Consider the following 19,775-nt stretch of genomic DNA (forward strand, 5'->3'; position numbering starts at 1 on the left):
GTGACCAAGGCCAGTGAAGGGCTGGGCGGGGCAGAGGAGCTGGCCTGACTCCAGGACTCTCTCCTAAGAGAGCAGCCAGCAATCTGAAGTGCACATGGTGAACTTGACCTTGGTTCCTGGAGGGGTGAGTACCCTGGGTGGGAAGGGAAGGAAATACAGTCTCAGGCAAGTGAGAAGCATGTCAGGTTAAATCTGGCCACTCACTGTCGGTCCCACTGACAGCTGGTAAGTTCAGGAGATAGGGGTCTTAAAGACAGGGCTGCCCAAACCCAGGTCCTGTGTCTGAACCAGTCTCAGAGGCTCGGGTTTGGGGAAGGATTCCAGCCCAGCCCCTAAAGCAAACTGGAAGTCTAGATAGAGAGAATGAAGCAAAAGCCCAACTGGACAGACTCAGCCACCTGACAAGGTTAAGGGAATCTTCTAGATGCAGGGTGTATAGGTTTCTTAGACTCATTCCAGAGCATGCCCCTGGGGAACTAGTGTTCAGGCTGAGGTGGTTAAACAAATGTATAAATCTTCCCATCTTAGCAATTCTTAATCCTTTTTTTTTTTCAGTGCAATAGGATTCACACAGATTTGCCTTAAAAATGTACAATGATAATTAATTTGCCCAAGAAATATATGTATGTGTATATATCTACATCTGTATCAATATCTATAACCTCTTTAAGGTCACAAAGTTAATGAGCACATAGATAGGACTTGAGCCCTGATCTTTTGCTTCTAGGTATAACAGCCCTACTTCTAAGGTATGACAAGTATTTCAGTATGACATAAACTTATGCATGTAGTTATGATGATAATTCCTTAAGTTTCTCTAAACATTTGAGGGGAGTCTTCCCCTCAATGAGCTGCAATTTAGGCACTTGGGGTCAGTTCTAAGACCTATTTCTGATTGTCAAGGAGTAAAGTTCTCACCTACTGTTCTACTCTTCTAGTTTACCCCTTCTCTAGTTTTATAAAGAGGGAAAGACCAGTGGGGGCTACACTGTTTGGTTTAATATAGATACACTCCATACCTAAGACTCACATATTTTGATGGGGGACACATGTTTATAATTTTATAGCCATTTATTGTTTAAAAGATGATTCTGCCTCCTTCATGAGAATGCTATAAAAATTATTAGTCCTGCCCTGGCTGCGTAGCTGAGTTGGTTTGAGCATCATCCTGATATACCAAGGTTGTGGGTTTGATCCCAGCTCAGGCACATACAAGAATCAACAAATGAATGCATCAATAAGTGCAAATAAGTGGAACAACAAATCAATGTTTCTCTCTCTCTTTCTCTCCTTTCCTCTCTCTCTCTAAAAATCAATATAAAAATTTTTTAAAAAATCATTAGTACTCATGAACATGGACAACAGTGTGGAGATTGCTGGGAGAGAGTGGAGGGAGGTGAAGGAGGGTATGAGGGATAACGATGATGAATGGAGACTAATACACTGTACAGATGATGTGTTGTAGAATTATACACCCGAAACCTGTGTAATTTCGTTAACCAGTGTCACCCCAATAAATTCAATAAAAAGGAAAAAATTAAAAAGTCATTAGTCAAATACAAGTGAATAAAAATTTGAGTTTATGAGTGGGGAAAACAAAGGCATGTAAGAAGACTTCTCAGATAGATCAAGGAAAAGATACAAGCTACACCTTATCTGGGCCTCTCTGTGTTAGCTTGTACAATCTCTTCTGCTTCAAGCTGCCTCCTTTTTCTTACCTTAGTTAACATCTACTTCTTCAGGAAGATTGCTCTGATTCCCATGAACTTCTCTGGGATGCCACTGGGCCCTTTCCATTGTATTTACCACATTTTATTAGAATTATCTATCTCTACTGGCCTAAAAGCCCCTTTTTCTAATTTCCTGTCTCAGTCTACTGCCTGATATTTGCTAAGCACTCAACAAATGTTTGTTGAATGAGAATTCACTGGGCCACCAGCAGCCTCTGAGTATCCATCCATTCACACAATGTCTCCACCACTGGGTGTTCAAGTTTTCTTAGACTGGTGGTTTGCTAATCAGTTTTAAAAGATACTTCCAGATTGTTTTCATTGGAATTCTTTGATTGCCAGCAAAGTTTAACTCCCCCCACCCCCAGAGTTTGTGACTATACCTTTTCTAATAAAACAAGTACAACTACCACTTTGTAAAGATGAGCAAATCCTTGTTTTGAAGATAGACAATATGCAAATAAAGCATTAATAATGTTAAATAATGATCTTTTAAATACACCACAAATAATATGCAAGGGATGGTGTTGACAAAGTAGCATAGTGATACAAAAACTATCTTCGTGTTTGCACATAAAGTAATGTGGGATTCCTTTTGCTCTTTTCACCTTGTGAAGTTATTCACTGAGAGGCGACTGGAGAGGCTGGCTTAAGATTGACCCTGTCACTGGTGAGATCTTTAGTGCGGCTCGGCTGGACAGAGAAGCTGAAAGTCTGTATCGGGTACAAGTGGTGGCAACTGAAGTAGGTGAGCAAAAAAAAAATTTTTTTAAGTGACATAAATTATTAGGGGCTACATCAATAGAATAAGAGGGAGGGAAAGTGGGTGGAAAAGTTCACTGGGTCAAATTGTCAGAATATCTTACAGTGGACAGGCAAGAAGGGAACCAAAGTGGAGGGAACTACTTCCAGGTTTTGTTTAAGATAAGGATCTGAGCACCTGCAGGGTTGTTTCTACAGGCTGGCTAGGGTTCATGGGTGCTGCTCACTCTGGTTTCCTGAAGGGGCTACAGCTCTGGAGGGACCCTTGTGCCTGCTGAACCACCCGCTTTCTGCAAAGGGGTTCGGAGTTTCTCCTGGAAGCGGACTCAAACCCCTGCCTGGCTGACATCCACCATTACTTTCTCCTTCAGGCTTAAAATTGCAACATCTCAGTCTCATCCTTTTTGACACAAAGGTTTTATGTGATGTTCTCATCTGACATGTGCCAGAATCACCTGAGGAGCTGGCTCAGTACATATGCTGGGAGTTCACCTACTGATTCTGATTCAGTCGGTTTGGGTAGCCTGGGGTATCTGTGTTTTGATGAAGGAGGATGAACTTTGGAAACACTTATTATTTAAATAAACCAAGGATGTTTGTAATCTTTGCATCCCGTTTAATTTGATTGTGGTGATATGTATCACCCATTGGTTCTAAATGTGGAGTTCCAGGGAATTTAAAAAATTAAAATTAACTTGCAGAAATAGTATGCTTATCAGTGATGAGATTGGTAATTGAAACTGAGTTTCTTTGCATTTAAATGGAATTTTCCAACTTCAAGTAGGATTTCTGTTGATCTTATGCCAATTAGAGCCTTTAACTAGATAGTAAATATATCTGCTTGGTTTACCAAAATAGGAGAGTTGAACAAATTATGAATAAATAAATACAGTTTTAGACCAAAATATAAACTTTCAAAATGTGAGGCCCAGGGTTGGGAGCTGGAAGGGGGAACATTTCAGTAGGTGGAAATCATAAAATGTTACCCACATGTGAAAGATTAACATAAACAAAAGTACTGCAGTCAAGTGAAACCAACAATTATAGAAACACAGAAATGTGTGCCGAGTTTTGAAGGGATGTGTGTGAGTGGACTGGCCACACCAACGCAGGTAGGTCATTGGCTTTCTCTTGCTTGTTTCTAATTAACACATTCCACTATCACATTGTATACATTTAACTCTTGATTTAACAGCTTTGATTCATCAGTAGGAAGTTTATGGCTGGGACTTTATGCTGTGCATTCCACTACCACGTACTGTGGGGGTCAAAACTTCGCTTTGCATGCTTCCTAAAGACCTCTCGCATTTAACAAATTTATGAATCAAAACCAGGGTGTAAAACCCTGCTCCATCTTGCAGTTGTCAACCCTGAAATGATGCAAATAAATGAAATGACCTCAGGAGCACAGTGGCTTTTCCTCCTTTGGTTAAGTGTGACCAGGGACATAGAAGACAGTTGGAGAGGAAAGCAAGAAAACAGAGTTCACTGAAATTGAAGCAGGTTGGAGCCAGAAATTGTAAAAGCAGTATCTGTGATGTCACAGAGAATGAGGACAGTCACTGTTTTTATGTTGCATTGATAGCCCTGTTAAAGCACTCAGTGTAACAACTTACTCTTCTTACAACACTTACAGGGTAGGTACTGTTCTTGACCATATTTTATGGATGAGGAAACCAAGGCACTGAGCAGTTAAGTAGCTTGCTCATGATCACATAGCTAGAGTCCAAATTTTTCACCACTCATGTGTAGCCCTTCACTATTTTCTAAGAGCACTATATGTGGGATCCTTACAAAACCACATGTATTACAGCTGAAGAAATGAGGCTTAGAAACCGTAACAAACATGGCCCAAGTCAGTGTTGAGGAGCAACTGAAGATATAGGCTCTAACATCAGACCTTCTGGAGTGGAAGCTTCTCTTGTGTATGACCTTGGGCAAGTCACAGAACTTCTCTGAGCTTTAGTCTTCTCATCTGTAAATGTAAATCAGAGTCATTTTGATGTAACGTATATAGTTATTATTATCATTAAGACTATTTAACCAGAATATGAAAACCAGTCTGATTCTAAAAGTTTATCTTTCTACTGCCTCAATGTACCCAACTACTTGAATTGCAATTAAAAAGAAAAGAAAGAAAATATTCTTTCTTATTAAGAGGAAATGAGAGAGCTGATACCCTGTTTCAATCATTCAATTCCTTAGGTGGATCCTCCTTGAGCACCACGGTGTATTTCCACCTGGCCCTTACTGATGTCAACGACAATCCCCCACGGCTAGTAAAGGAGTACACAGGCTTGTACTTCTGCTATCCTCTTAGAGAACCCGGAAGTCTCATTTTTGAGGCTACTGATGATGATCAGCAGTCAGTTCTGGGTCCACGCTTTACATTTTTCCTTGGCAGTGAAAGCTTACAGAATGACTGGGAAGTTTCCAAAATCAATGGTGAGTTGTCAAAAGTACATTGAGAAAAACACTATTGGGTGATGAAATGAGTTGGGTTTTTTGTTGTTGTTGTTATTGTTTTTATTGTTGTTCTGTTACAGTTGTCCCAATTTTCCCCAGTTGCTCTCCTCTGCCCCGCTCAGTCCCCTCTTCTACAGTCAGTCCCCACCCCATTGTTCATGTCCGTGGGTCATTTATACCTCTTTCTTGACTAGACCCTTCCCCTTCCTTCCCTCCTCCCCCTCCCCTTCCCCTCTGGTCGCTGTCAGTGTATTTCCTGTTTCCATGCCTCTGGTTCTATTTGGCTCGTTTGTTTGTTCTGTTCCTGCTTACAGCACTCAAGGCAGATTTTTCTTCCATGCTCCAGGAAGGAACTTCATGCTTTAGAAATTTGCACAGGGAAGCTCTCTAGAGAGGAGAAAGCCCCAGGCTTTGGAGGGAGGAAAGATTGTTAACATGCAGCCATTTCCCTTGGTGCGTGTAGATGGATAGTTGGACAATCTGAGGAGCATTTGCAAAATTTCCAATGGCAGTGGAGAAACAGATTTCAGTGATTTTTAAAAACAGCTTCACTGACATAAAATTTTTATATAATAAACAGTACATATTTAAAGCATACAATTTTGTAAAAATTAACATATGTATTGACACTATTGAATGCAGTGTGCACAATCAGGATATGATTATTTCCACCACCCCCAAAAGTTTTACATGCTCTGTTACAATCCCAGTTTTCAGCCCAACCTGCCCTTCCCCTATCCCCAGGTAACTACTGATCTGCATTCCATCTACGATAGATCAGTTTACATTTTCAAGAATTTTATCAAAAGAAAATAATACAATATGTAATCTTCATTTCATCTGGCTAATTTTATTTAGCATGCTTATCCTGGGTTTTAGCCATGTTGTGTGTATCAAAACTTCCTTCCCTTTCACTGTGGTATAGCACGCCATCGTGTCACCTATCACAATTTGTTAAACACTCACTTACTAATTGCCATTTTGGTTGCTTCCAGTTTTTGCTACTACAAATAGAGCTGCTGTGAACATTTGTGAGCAAGTATTTGGTTGGAGCATATGCTTTCATTTTCTTGATTAAATGTCTAGAAGTGGAATGGCTGGGTCACATGGTAGCTGTATGGTTAAATTTTAAGAAAATGTCAAATTGCTTTCCAACTGGTTTGTAACATTTTATATTCCCACCAGTGTACGAGAGTCCTCAGCATTCTCCTCAATGCTTGCTATGCTCAGTCTTTTTAGTTTTAGCCATTCTATGGGAGTGTAGTAATACTTCATTATTGTTTTAATTTTTATTTCCTTAATGACTAATGGCGTTGAGCATCTTTTCATGTGCTTATTTGCCATTCATATATCTTCATTGGTGAAGTTTCTGGTCAAATATTGGGCCTGTTTTAAAAAATTGGCTGTTTGGCTTCTATTGTTAAGTCATAAGCATTGTTTGTATAGTAAAGTTAGACGTTCTCTGTCAGATAACATGTTTACAAGCATTATCTCTCAGGCTGTGGCTTCCATTTTTATTTTTAACAGTGTCTTTTGCAGAGTATATTAAAACTTTTTGATGATATTTGACTTATTTGTCCTTGTATAGTTTGTGACTTTTTTGTGTGATGTTTAAGAAATTTTTGCCAAACTCAATTTCCCCCCCAAGGGTTTTAGTTTTAGCTTTTACATTTATCTCTAAGGTTCCATTTTCAGTTAATTTTAGTATATGGTGCATGGTAAAGGTCCAGGTTCATTGTTTTTAATATGGCTCTCTAATTGTTCTAACACTATTGAAAATATCCTTTTCACATTGAATTGCCTTGGCAGCTTTGTCAAAAATCAAGTGAACACACACATATCAATATGGATCTATTACTGGATTTTCTTTTTTGCTTCATTGATTTCTTTGTCTGTCTTCATAGCAGTACTACACTGTTTTGATTACTGTAGCTCTATAATAAGACTTGAAATCAGGCAGTGTAATTTTTTCCAACTTTGCTCTTTTTTGAGCTCTTTACTTCATCTATTGTGAGTCTTTTACATTTCTATATGCATTTTAGAATTTAGCTTATCCATTTCTACCAAAAAAGCTCATAGAAATTATGATGAGGGATTGTGTGAATCTATAACTGAATTTGGGGGAGAATTAACATCTTAACGGAATTGAATCTTATGATATATGAAATTACATACACCTCCATTATTTACTTTAATTTTTCTGAGCCATGTATTTTAATTTTCAGTGTATAGTTTTGCAAAATTTCCCCTAAGCATTTCATATTTTCCCCTAAGCATGCTATTTAAATTTTTTAGTTTATAAGTAATTTAAGGCTATAGGAATATAACTGATAACTTCAATGTATTGCTCTTGTATCCTATAACATTGCTGACTTCATTATCAGTTCGCTCGCTCTCTCTCTCTTTTTTTAGATTTCATAAATTTTCTACAAAAACAATCATGGTGCCTGTGAATAATAATAATTTTATTTCCTTTCCATTTTGAAAGCCTTTTATTTATTTATTTCGCTTTATTACTGGCTAAAATCTTCAGTACACTGTTGAATAAATGTAGTAAGAGAAGAAATGACTTGACTTGTTCCTAATCTTGGGGATAAAGCTTTCATCTTCACCATTACGTATAAAGTTAGCTGTAGTTTTTTGTAGATACCCTTAATCAGCTTGAGAACTTTATCTTCTATCCCTAACTTGCTGAGAGGTTTGTTTGCTTTTTTAAAATTAGGAATGGGTGTTGAAATTTTCAAGTGCTTTCCTGAATCTATTGAAATGTCTATCTTGTTGACTTGTGAGGGGTTTTTTGTCTGGTAATTGGTGAATTATATCAATCAACTTTGGATCTTAAACCAGTCTTTTGTTTCTGGGATAAAATCTACTTGGTTGTGAAATATTAGCATTTAAAAAATATTGTTGGATTTGATTTGATAAAATTTTAAGAATTTTTACATCTATATTCATGAGGCATATTAGCCTACATTTTTCTTTCTTTTTTTTTTTTTTGGCAGTGTATCTGGTTTCGATATCAGAGTACTGCTAGCCTCATAGAATGAGTGAAAAAGTGTTCTGCCTCTTCAATTATCTGGAAGAGTTTGTGTAAATTTGTTTTTCATATCCTCCTTAAAGTTTGAAGCCATGTGGGCCTGGAGATTTCTTTGTAGGAAGTTTTCTCAACAAATACAACTTCTTTAATAGATATAGGGCTTTTCAAGTTATAGATTTCTTCTTGATTGAGCTTGTAGTTTATATCTTTCATATAATTTGTCTATTTCATTTGATTTGTCTAATTTATTGGCACAAGTTATTTATAATATTTTTTATTATTCTTTTAACATCTGCAGACTATGTAGTTTTATCACCTCATTCTGATGTTGGAAAATAATGTCTTTTTCCCTTGAACAATCTTGACTAGAGGTTATTAATTATATTGATATTCTCAAAGAACCAGCTTTGACTTCATTGGTTTTTCTTTATTGTGTTTTTGTTTTGTATTTCATTGCTCAGATATGTATTATTTCCTTTATTTTATATGCTACATTAAATTTGTTCTTATTCCATTTTCATATTAGTGGAAACTGAGGTAATTAATTTGAGAAATTTTTTTTTATGTTAACATAGGCATTTGGTGCTATAAATTTATCTTTTGGTGTGACTTTAACTTCATTCCACTAAGTTAGATGTATTGTATTTTCATTTTCATTCAGTTCAAGATACTTGGTAATTTTTCTTTAGATCTCATCTGTGACCTATGAGTTATTTAGTTTCCAAATATTTGTGAATTTTCTAACTTAATTCCATAGTGACCAGAAAACATTTGGCTGGAATACTTTTTAATTTATCGAGACTTTTTTCATTCACTACTGTAAAGATATTTCTCCACTGTGTTCTGGGTTGCATTTTTTTTCTTTTTTGTTTCTTTGAATGTAATACGTCTTTTTTTCTCTGGATTTTTTAATATTTTCTCTTTATTACTAGTTTTAAGCAATTTGATTATTATGTGCTTTGTCATAGTCCTGTTTTTCTTTTCCCTGAGATTTGCTGCTCTGAGGATTTAGTTTTTGTTAAATTTGGGGTGGGGGGGATCACATTTTCTATGAATATTTTTTCCTAAATCAGTGTTTATGGCAACTTTACAAAATACTAGTACTTGGAATAATGATAACTGACTGTATTTAGTTTTTGTTTTTACAGAGAAATCATGAATTGAGGACTGGAAAAATGCTTTAGTCCTTTTTGACATTATGGAAGATACATGTGGAGTGGTGATACTTTGTAGTTTAACTCATATCTAACCACTTTCTAGTCACCCTGAGTATGTGATACAAAGATGAGCTTTATTCCTGGTGATCCAGGGTCTGAAGTCGTGTTCCTTGTCATTCATTTTATCCCTATTGTGACAGGCACTCATGCCAGACTCTCTACCAAGCACACAGGCTTCGAGGAGAGGGTATATAACATACCAATTCGCATCAAGGATAGTGGTCACCCACCCTTGGAAGGGACTGTCTCTTTACCAGGTAGGTATTTGCTGCAGGCAACTTGGGATAATGTCTGTTACCATGGGTAGTTTGAAAGATTCTTGTCTTGGATTCCTCAATTCACTTAAAAATTTAAACTGCCAAATATCTTTCTGCCTTTTAGTTACTTTCTGCACGTGTATGGAAGGAAGTTGTTTCCGGCCAGCTGGTCACCATCCTGGGATGCCTACTGTGGGCATGGCAGTTGGCATACTCCTGGTCACTTTTTTGGTCATTGGTAAGTGTAATATCTCAGATTCCAGGATTTCTGTCCTGGTCCTCAGAAACATTAGCTCACCTAAGGGTCTGTTTAATGGGCTGCTCTGGTGGCTGCTCAAATGGCCACCTAGATGACAGGCAAGGATATAGATCACCAGTTAACCATATCAAACTTTCCTGGATGGGAGATACTGTTTTAACACCACCATCCACCTATCACTGCCTTGTTTGTTACTTTGGGAACTATTATAACATAAGAGGCTTTAAAACATAAATGGCTATATTTGATGCCTGGTTACTAAGCATTCATGATGCACGAAAAGGAAATGCAGTAGCTGTGCCCCTGCTATGTGTCAGGCACTGTGCTTGGTCTCGGGAGTACAATGGTGGGCAAGACACAACAGAAGCCACACTCACAGGGCTTATGGCAGTCTGCCAGGTCGGAATGGGGGGAATAAGCCTTCCAGGGGAGATGCTGACATACCTGAAATGTGGCAGAACTTCCCTCTGCATGTTTCCGTGACTGTGGACCATAAATCTTTATTAACCCACAATAATTCCACTGCATGACAGGCTTTATTTGGCCTTGGCCCCTTGTCTGGCTAAGCAGCACAGTCCCTATTCTAGCTGTCTGCTTTTTCTGTGAACATCTTAGTGCCTGCTATAGTAATTACTCTCAATTGTTGTCCTCACCACCAGTTAAGTATTATAAATAAACACTTCATCGATTCATGTGCACCTGAGTGGAGGAGTTTACAACGTTTCACATCCTTTCTCTTTTAAAAGAAGGGCTGAGATTATTTCAAGTATTCTTAATCTTTCTCTCAGCATCTGATCTTTTCTGCCACGACCCCATCTGTCACACTGGACTCTGATTCACAGCACTAAAGGGGATCTCATTTCCTTATACACTTCCATTCAAACTCCTCATTGTTATGACATGGAAGGGCCTTCATGACATAGCCATTACCCATCTTAACATGTACACGATGACCATCATTTTCTCCCTGAGGACATCGGGGCACACCTTTCATGATAACTGAGCTGGCTTTTTGAGGTCCCACTCACTTACCAAGCTCCCCTCTCCCTCTATGCCTTTTCTTATTCTATTTGACATCCCTTCTTGAAAGGATTTTAGAGGTTAGGTACCAAACATCTGTTTTCTAATATGACCATTTAATTTCATAATTTTACTACAAGTTAAAGATTGAGTGAGTTTGGTGATAGAGATAGAAGTAATAGAATCTTATCGTTTCATATTCTTACTTTTTTTCAAAATAGGGTTGGGATTATTGCAAGATTCTTTTTTTAAATGACCATAGAATAAAGGTTTATTAAAATATAGTTGTCATACAATATTATGTAAGTTTAAGGTATATACTTTGGTTATTCAATAACTATAAACCTTACTTACAAAGTGATCACTATAATAAATCTACTAACTATCTGTCATCATACAAAGTTATTATGGTACTAGTTACTATATTTCTTATGCTGTACATTACATCCCTGTGACTTATTTATTTTATAACTGGAAAGTTGTACCTCTTATTCCTTTGCACCTTTTTTTTTTTTTTTTTTACCCATCTACCCATTTGTTTATCCTCTGCCAACCAACAGTTTGTTCTCTGTACCTACAAGTCTGTTTCTGTTTTGTTTCTTTGTTCCCTTGTTTTGTTTTCAGATTCCACATATAAGCGAAATGATATAGTATATGTTTACTTCCATTTTGTTAGTTTTCTAGTTGTATTTGAAGTTCTTATTTGTTCCTTTATTTTTCTCTTGATTTCATCCCTTGTGATTTGATAAATTTTTTAGTGTTATTTTTAGATTTGTTTCTCTATTTCTTTTGGGTATATATTATAGGTGTTTGGTTTTTGGTTACCATGAGACTCATATATAACAACCTATGTATGCAACAGTCTATTTTAATTAGATGATTGCTTAAGTTCAACTGTATTCTAAAAGCACTATATTTCAAACCACCCCCCCTTGATTTTATGTTTTTGACACTATGTGTCTTTGTGTGTTTGTATGTTTTTATTTCTTAACTAATTATTATTTATATAAATGACTTTAACCCTCTTATTAGCTTTAGAAGTAATTAATCAACTACTTTTACTACATGTTTGTCTTTGCCAGTGAGATTTTTCCTTTTATATATATTTTCATACCTAGTTTTGGCCTTTTCTGCTCAAAAAAGTTTCTTTACTATTTACTGCGATGCCAGTATTATTGGAGTTCTCTTGTATGTAACTTTGTTTTTCTCTTGCTACTGTTAAGATTTTCTCTTTGTGTTTAACTTTTGGAATTTTAATTATGATGGATCTTGGTGTGGGTCTCTTTGGGTTCACCATGTTTGGTACTCTCTGTGCTTCCTGTACTTGGATATCTGTTTCCATTGCCAGGTTAGGGAAGTATTCAGCCATTATTTCTTCACATAAGATTTTTGTCCTTACTCTTTTTCTTCTCCTTCTGGGACCCCTCTCGTGAAAATGTTAGTAAAGATGTTGTCTCAGAGATCTCCTGATATTTTTTTATTCTCTTTTCTTTTTGATGTTTTCATTAGGTGATTTTCACTACTTTGTCTTCCATATCACATATTTGTTTTCTTGCATAAGCTAATCTGCTGTTGATTCCCTCTAGTATATTTTTCATTTCAGTTATTGTATTCTTCAGTTCCTATTGGTTCTCTTCTGTATTTTCTATCTTTTTGTTGAAGTTCTCTCTGTGTTCATTCACACTTTTCCTGAGTTCAGTGAGCATCCTTATGGTCACTACTTCGAACTCTTTATCTGAGAGATTGCTCATCTCCATTTCATTTAGTTCTTTTTCTGGGGTTTTATCTTATACTTTGGTTTGGAACATATTCCTCTGTCTTGTTATTTTGCCTAAATCTCTGTGTTTGTTCTACATATTAGGTAGATCAGCTTTGTCTTGAAGTATTGAAAATGCCCTTACATAGAAGTTGTCCTGTGAGACCCAGTGACACTGTCCCTCCTGGTCACCAGAGCCAGGGGCTCCAGGGGTATCACATGTGGGATGCATGCATCCTCCTGTTGTGGTTGTGCCATTATGTTGTGGGCATGCTGTTGGTCAGGGTTAGCCACTGGCCTTGATGGCTGCAAGGCTTAGCTACAACTGTCAAGAGTGCACTGGTATGCGGGACAGACCCCTGGCTCAGCTGGCTGTGCTGTTCATCCACAACTGTTGCTGATGCCCTGGGGTGCCCTGTGGCTTTGAGGCCCAGCCTCTGTTTAGGGGGGGGGGGGGATGCATTGGTGTGTGGTGCCTAGCCCACCAGATTGGGGCACTGCTTTGGAGGGACTCCAGGGCCACCAGAGGCAACCTGCCAGGGTCCTTGGTTTAAGTTTCTTAATAGGTCTCTGAGCATCTAGTCTTTTCTGACACAATCCTCCTGTGAACTTACTGCCATGTTACTTTTTTAAAAAATAACACCTTTTCTTGTATTGGTCTCTGATTTATAGTACACATTTAGTGCTAAAATGTACAATGTAATTTTGTAGGACTTCAGAGATGGGAGAAGTCTGAAAGGTTAGGTAGTCTACTCAAAGTGAAACCATGAGGAAAGTGCCAAAGAAAATGTGATACCTGATATGGACACAGTGAAAATAGGCTTTAGGTTGGGAAACAGGTCTGAGAACAGCTTTCTGGTTGTTCTGATTAGACTATTTATTCTAAGGAAAGGGACGAAGGACTGGAATCAATATTTATTGACTATGTGTAAAATTCAGGAACTCTGTCAGATACTTACACACTTAGTTTTCGGAGTAATGCAGGCATTAGATTCTATTTTCCTTGGTAGAGACCAATCAATAGACACCAGCTTAGATATGATTTGGGACTTGGTGCATACTTACTGCCAATAAGATAAGTGATAAGCTTACTTATCCAAGAAGGCCAAAGCCTCGGATCCCTTATTCACCAGGGCAACAAAACTTTGTTGAACCACAAACAAAAATGAAGTTGTATGAGTCATTTTCCCCTACCACGGTACTACTTTTTAAATGAATTTGACAGTATATTTTAAGATTCCATCTATTTGACCCTGAGTTTTCTCTTTCAGGTATAATTTTAGCAGTTGTATTTATCAAAATGAAGAAGAACAAAGGCAAAGATAATGTTGAAAGTGCTCAGGCATCTGAAGTCAAACCTCTGAGAAACTGAATTTCAAAAGGAATGTTGGGGTTTATGTACAAAGTGCTATTTCAGTAACACATCCATTTAATCCCATAATTTTGCTTTTCACCAACATGTACACTATAATATTCTAGATATACCTTCTTGCCCTTTAATATTTTGTTACTTTTAGCTATTTTCTGTGTTATAGACATTAGAGACAGTTTCCATTTTCCCATGACACCTTTCCTTTCTGAAAAAGCCTTTAGCTATTTATCCCAAAACAAAATGTTTATGTTTTGCCCCTTTAGGGAAAGATGGGGCGATGAAATAATCTGTTTATTTTTTCTTCATTGAGGAGACTATTGTCATCCACCACAGAACTTTCTGGATTCCATTTTTATTTTTTTATCCATCCTGTGTCTCCTTTCTGTCTCCTTTAGTAGTTCCCTAATTTAAAAACATTTGTTGGAGAAAAGACAAAGTGAAGTTTTGTCAAGCGTCAAAAGAGGAGCTTTGTCCCGTAGTTTAAACAGAAACTCTTTGGGGTTTTTGCCTCTTTTAGTGCAGTGTGACTGATGCTGCTCTTCATTTGAGGTTTTTCCACTTGTGAATGTCACAAGCTCACCACAGGCCACATAGAGCCCCCTGCAGACACCAACCACTGATGGGTTTACTTACTACCTACTACGCTTACATGCTGCGCATGTTTTCGTTATGTGTATATTAATAAAGTTTTGGTTATTGTATATTTAATGTGTTGTGGAAAATAAGGAAGCATGAAAGAAGTAGTGACAAAAATCAAGAATAAATGTTGGCTGTGGTTGTTTCTGTTTTCCTGAATCTCGTTGGCTCTGCTTCCTTGTTCTTCGCATTTGTTGAGGAAAGGGCTGGATAATGACGGTTATCTGTTGTTTATCAAAAATTTCTTCCATGTAGAATTTGCCCAAGAGGAGGAGTCAACAATGAAATAAAAATTCACTGATCTCATGACCATGGATTGAAGGGTTTAAGGCAGATATGCTAGGAATTTTTAAAAATTTAAATAAGAACCTTTGAGATTTGGAAGCATTTCTAGGCTCAGAATGGTTGTATGACTCCTGATTTGAGCCTTGAAAGCATTCCACATTACACAACCTCTCAGAATTTTCAAGAATTTTCTGAGAAGCACTCACATCTGAAAAGTTGCTCTTATGATGATGGCTGAGGCAGGCCACAGAAGCGTATTTTTCACAAATAAAGCTCTTTGTGGTCTTTTATTGTATTTTTTAAGTCAAAAAAGTAAAACAAAAAAATTTTCAAATTGTTTTAAAGACTTCAGTATTACTTTCTTTGGTCCTGTGCATCAAACACTCTTTTACCTTTTTCTTTCATATGAGGCCATCGGGAGTCTTATAATGGGTGAGATTCTCTCCTGTATTACCACACATTAAAAGACAGAACAAAAGAAAACAAAATCCAAGAGCACCAGAAGGAAACTTACCTCACAAATTACATCCCAAACTAAAGAACAGTCTAACACCCTCAGCAGCTTCTATAGGTATTTTGCTAGTATGTTATTAACCAAGAGTGACTGTGACCTGACGTTTAGGTCACTTAAAATTGCATTATTGCTTGTCCTGCTCAGTTTTAAGAAATCATACATGTATCAAGTCATCATGTTATACACTTGAAATATTTTATCATTTTATTTGTCAGTCACACCTAAATAAAGCTGAAAAAAGTCATTCTCATCCACTGAGCTCTCCATTTCCTGAGAGAAGCATGAATGAGGGCTTCTCAAACACAAAAATTGTGGAGAGACCTTTGGTAGTCCCAATTCTGAACTTAGACGACTCCTGGGTGAGACATTCTGGAAGACAAGGGGATCTCAGTCACTTCAACTCTCGAAAGTTTACTCGGAGCAAAGGTATGTGCTGGGCATCAAAGGGACTGCTGAAGGAAGCCCTGGGCTAAGCATTAAATGTTAACTGAATGAAGTATAACATTGGGTCCCTGTTTTCCCTGACCTTGTCTCCTGACTCCTCGTCCTTGCTCACCATGCTTTAGTCACTCAGACCATCCGCCACTTCTGAGGAGGCTGAATTCCTTCCTCTTTGGTTCCTTTACACATGCCTTTACCTGGTACATCCTCCCACCCCATGTGACTGGCCTTTCTTGTTACTTTTCTCTCAGTGTAAAGGCTGCCTCCTCCAAGATGTTCTGCCTGTTATTTTCCATTAGAGCGCCTATTAATTTCCTTTCTAGTGCTTTTTGTAGTGTGTAATTACATTCTTTATTGGTTTGTGTCTCTAGGGGCATAGCCCTTGTTCACTGTTGGGTCCCAGCACTGCACGTGGTGCCCAGAATATAGTAGACACTCCATATTCAAATGGACAGATGGCTTAGCTTAGAATCTAATTATGGAGCCAAGATGTGCATCTATGACACCGAAAGTGGCTGCTGAACTGCTGAAAGAATGAAGAGATTGATGTGTGTGAAAACTGTCAAGGAGATGTAAACGTTGAACAGGATAAGCAGAATTCAGGGACTTAGGGCAGATCAAGAAGGAAAAAGCAACTGAAAGAGAAAAATCCAGTCAGTGGGAGGACAACATGTAGTGTTCTCTTCCTTGCAGGTCTGAAGCACCTTTGTTTTCAGCGTCGAGTCACAATAGCTTTCTTTACCTCCTAATAAGTTCAAGTTCTGCTTATTGGAACATTGGCCAAGGCCATGATGACCAGTTGTCCAACCTTCTCTCCCCAGAGTACTTAGGTGGGCTTCTTTGGGGGACCAAACACAGTACTGAGACAGCTCTTATATGGCTCTTCAGCCTAGAAATTAGGATATTTTGGAGAAAACGTTATAAGTGCTGACCTCACTTTGACTTGTGCATAACAAAGCAACTCCCAATATTCAGGAAGTACTGCAAATGGCCATGTTTTAGAATCCCATCAAGGATTTTAGTAGAAATCGACTTCACCAATTACAGTTTCTTTACTCAGCTGTTCCTGTTTTCCCCCCAAAACAGACATATAGTAGAGCACATCATTTGATTTACTTACTTTTTAAAAAAATCCTCACTCAAGGACATTTTTTCATTGCTTTTTAGAAAGAGAGGAAGTGTGAGAAACGCTCACAATAAAAACTGGGACACAGGACTTGAGCAGTAAAACGAGGCCTTTATTCACGAGTCTGCAGAGCCGGGCGCACCCTCACAGCCAGGCACCCTCACAGCCAGGAGAATGTGCACGCCAAGTAGACAAAGGAAACTGATTTTATAGTCTTAGCTTCCCCACCCTGAAATTGCCACCCTAAAGTGATTATCTTCCTTGCCCTAAAGTGAGAGGATTATCTTCCCCGCCCTAACGCAATTAGCTCCCCCTCCCCTCTCCTTCTTCCCCGTTTCTCCATTACTGGTTACTCCGGAGTTACAATTTAACACGGTTATCTAAATGCCCCTTCTGTGGTTTGTAGATATGCCAGTGATGTCAGCTCCCTTCTCGGAGACCCTCTAATTACATTTGCCCTTAAGACCCTTTAATTACATTTGCCCTTTGTTACTAATGACTTTTCACTGGTTTGAGAGTCACTATGTCCTTGTTTCTAACAATTCCCCCCTGTCTCTTTTGGAAAATTGACTACTCAAACCATTCTATTTATCCCTTCAAATTTAAGGAGGATTTCTCAACTTTCTTCCTTATAGTTAGGATTCCCTTTGGTCTCTTGGAGGAGGAGATTATGAAAAGTTGCTGGCATTTGTTTAGTTAGTGCAGTCTCAATTAGCCTTTGAACCAAACCTCTGACGCATGGAATAATACAATAGCCTAAAGCTGTGAGGACACCTGCTACCACTATGAGGGATACCAGAGCTGATGAGATCATTCCTTCCCAGTTGCCAAACCAGTTTTCTAACCATCCTGTTATGGGATTATCAATACCTGAGTTTCCTGCCAGCTTATTTGCTAAGATAGTTAGTCCCTGCAGGGCCTTAGTGATAGATCCATCAGGGGCTGTATTATTAGGGATAAAGGTGCAACACTGCCCCCCAAGCATTACACATACACCTCCCTTTTCTGCCAGCATCATATCCAGTGCCATCCTGTTCTCCCAAGCCACTCAACTGGTGGCATCTAATTGTTGAGCGATTCCTTCTATAGTATTCCTAGTATAATTGATAAACCTCTGTTGGTTATAATATAGTTTATCTAATCAACAGAAGAGCACTGACTCAAACCCTGCTGCTATCTGATTTCTAGGTTTAAACTCATCTGGAACTCCTCTGGGGACTCCAATGGTGTCACTATAGATATGAGGATTATAGGATTCACCAGGCGCCACTGACCCTTTTTTTTTTTTTTTTTTCCTAACAGGGGCAGTCTGGATCGGTTTTGGAAATGCTAGGGTAAATGAGATAGCCAATTGAACAGGGCACAGGTTCCACTCCACCTGTTAGGTAGGATTTTCCAGAGACTCCTCTGCCCACAATACCACCAGACATGTGTTCTGGGGATTCGGAGGGGAATATAGTTGCCGGCCCCACTGTAAAGCTGTCTCGCATTTCTGGTATGAGTGCATATTAGGAGTTCTTCCACAGGGGTACCCAAATTCGCTTCCCACCTAGAGAGGCAAGAAGAGTAATTCATGGGCCCCACTGAGTATGAAGGGAGGGATTGAGTCCCATTACTCCTTATAGAGGGAAGAGGAGAGACAAGCTTCTGCAAGTCCCATTTCCCCATGCATTCTCATCCTGGTAGAGAGCGAGCATACAGGCCATTCCCGAGGGGTCAGAGTCCCAGCCTAGGGGAATGGTACGACCTGTGCCTGGGGTCTCCCTGTGGTACAAGCATAAGAGTTGCTTTTATTCAGAGATTTAACGGTAAATTTGACCCATTCTACCCAAGCATTTGCATCCCCGTATCCAGTCTCTATCTCTAAGGTCTGTCTGAGGTTTAATACCTTAAAAACTTTTACCTTGGCTGGATTATTCTGGGGTCTTTTCTGAGGTGTTTCTGAGATCTAGCTGAGAGAAGTTAGATTTTCTAGGGAAGGAGGAGTTGTCACTAAGTGAAGACCTAGCCATCCTACTGGATCTATGCCAGATATATCCACTCCTAAGCCATAAACTCTGGTAGCCACATGGGGTTTCTGACTTAAGGCCTGTGGCTGGTTAAGTGTTAGAAGAGGGTTGCACTGGAGAGGCTGGCAGTTTGGGGGAGGAGCTTCTTTGCTTAAAGTTATTTTAGGCAAAGGAGACCAGTTTTAAAATGAAGCCCATTGACCAACCCATACTTCGCCAACCCAACCACTTAGTTCAGCCAAACTGTTGAGTCTCAGGAGGCAGCAATGCAGATGGGCTTCTTAAGTGCGGCTTGTATGTACAGACAACCACTCAGGAAATTAGATCATAGGCTTATGCCCTATGAAAACAGAAAGACACACACATGTTAATTCACACAACACAATTCACAAACCAGTCTTTAAATTTGCAAGACTGTCTTATTGGGAAGATATCCAGTTGCAAGGCATTTGATATTCTTCTTGCCTGTAAATTAAGCATTATTGATAATGTCACAGACCTGGTTTAACTTTTGAATGAAAACAAACTTTTAATTAAAATAAACTTTATAGACACAGCTGCACTAGTTTATAGTCTACCACTGATCATTGTGATTTTCCTCAAATCACGATTTTTCTCCCTAAGATTACCCTCCTCATTATTAAAGGGACTGCATTAAGTCCAGTTTTAATTTAGCCTGTTCATTTGCATAAATACAACAAGAGCAGCCATTGATAGCATAAATCTTTTAAGTCTGCTTTGCTGGAACTTACACAAGGAACCTTCAGGATTACCTTTAGTCTGCCCTCTGGGCACAGAAGCTGAGCCACATACCTGCCATCTGGCCTTGCCTGTAAAACCCATGCTTTTTACAAATTCTTCAAGCTTTCCATTGTGCCTAAAGTTTCC

The 19,775-nt window shown here is 38.5% G+C and overlaps 1 protein-coding gene across 1 annotated transcript in view; it reads left to right on the forward strand.

The window, feature by feature from the left end:
- The window catches only part of CDH17 (cadherin 17), a 73,690-nt gene extending 59,019 nt beyond the window's left edge, over positions 1–14,671 (forward strand). Inside the window, exons 14-18 of the mRNA XM_090283563.1 lie at positions 2,348–2,478; positions 4,698–4,937; positions 9,353–9,469; positions 9,594–9,707; positions 13,776–14,671. Of these exons, the coding sequence (XP_090139689.1) occupies positions 2,348–2,478; positions 4,698–4,937; positions 9,353–9,469; positions 9,594–9,707; positions 13,776–13,876 (703 nt within the window). The 3' untranslated portion in view covers positions 13,877–14,671. The remainder of the gene's footprint in view (positions 1–2,347; positions 2,479–4,697; positions 4,938–9,352; positions 9,470–9,593; positions 9,708–13,775) is intronic.
- Positions 14,672–19,775: the final 5,104 nt, after the last annotated feature.

The sequence above is a fragment of the Furipterus horrens genome, unplaced genomic scaffold, assembly GCF_987537825.1.
Source record: "Furipterus horrens unplaced genomic scaffold, mFurHor1.1.pri manual_scaffold_7, whole genome shotgun sequence".
Classification (NCBI taxonomy): Eukaryota; Metazoa; Chordata; class Mammalia; order Chiroptera; family Furipteridae; genus Furipterus; species Furipterus horrens.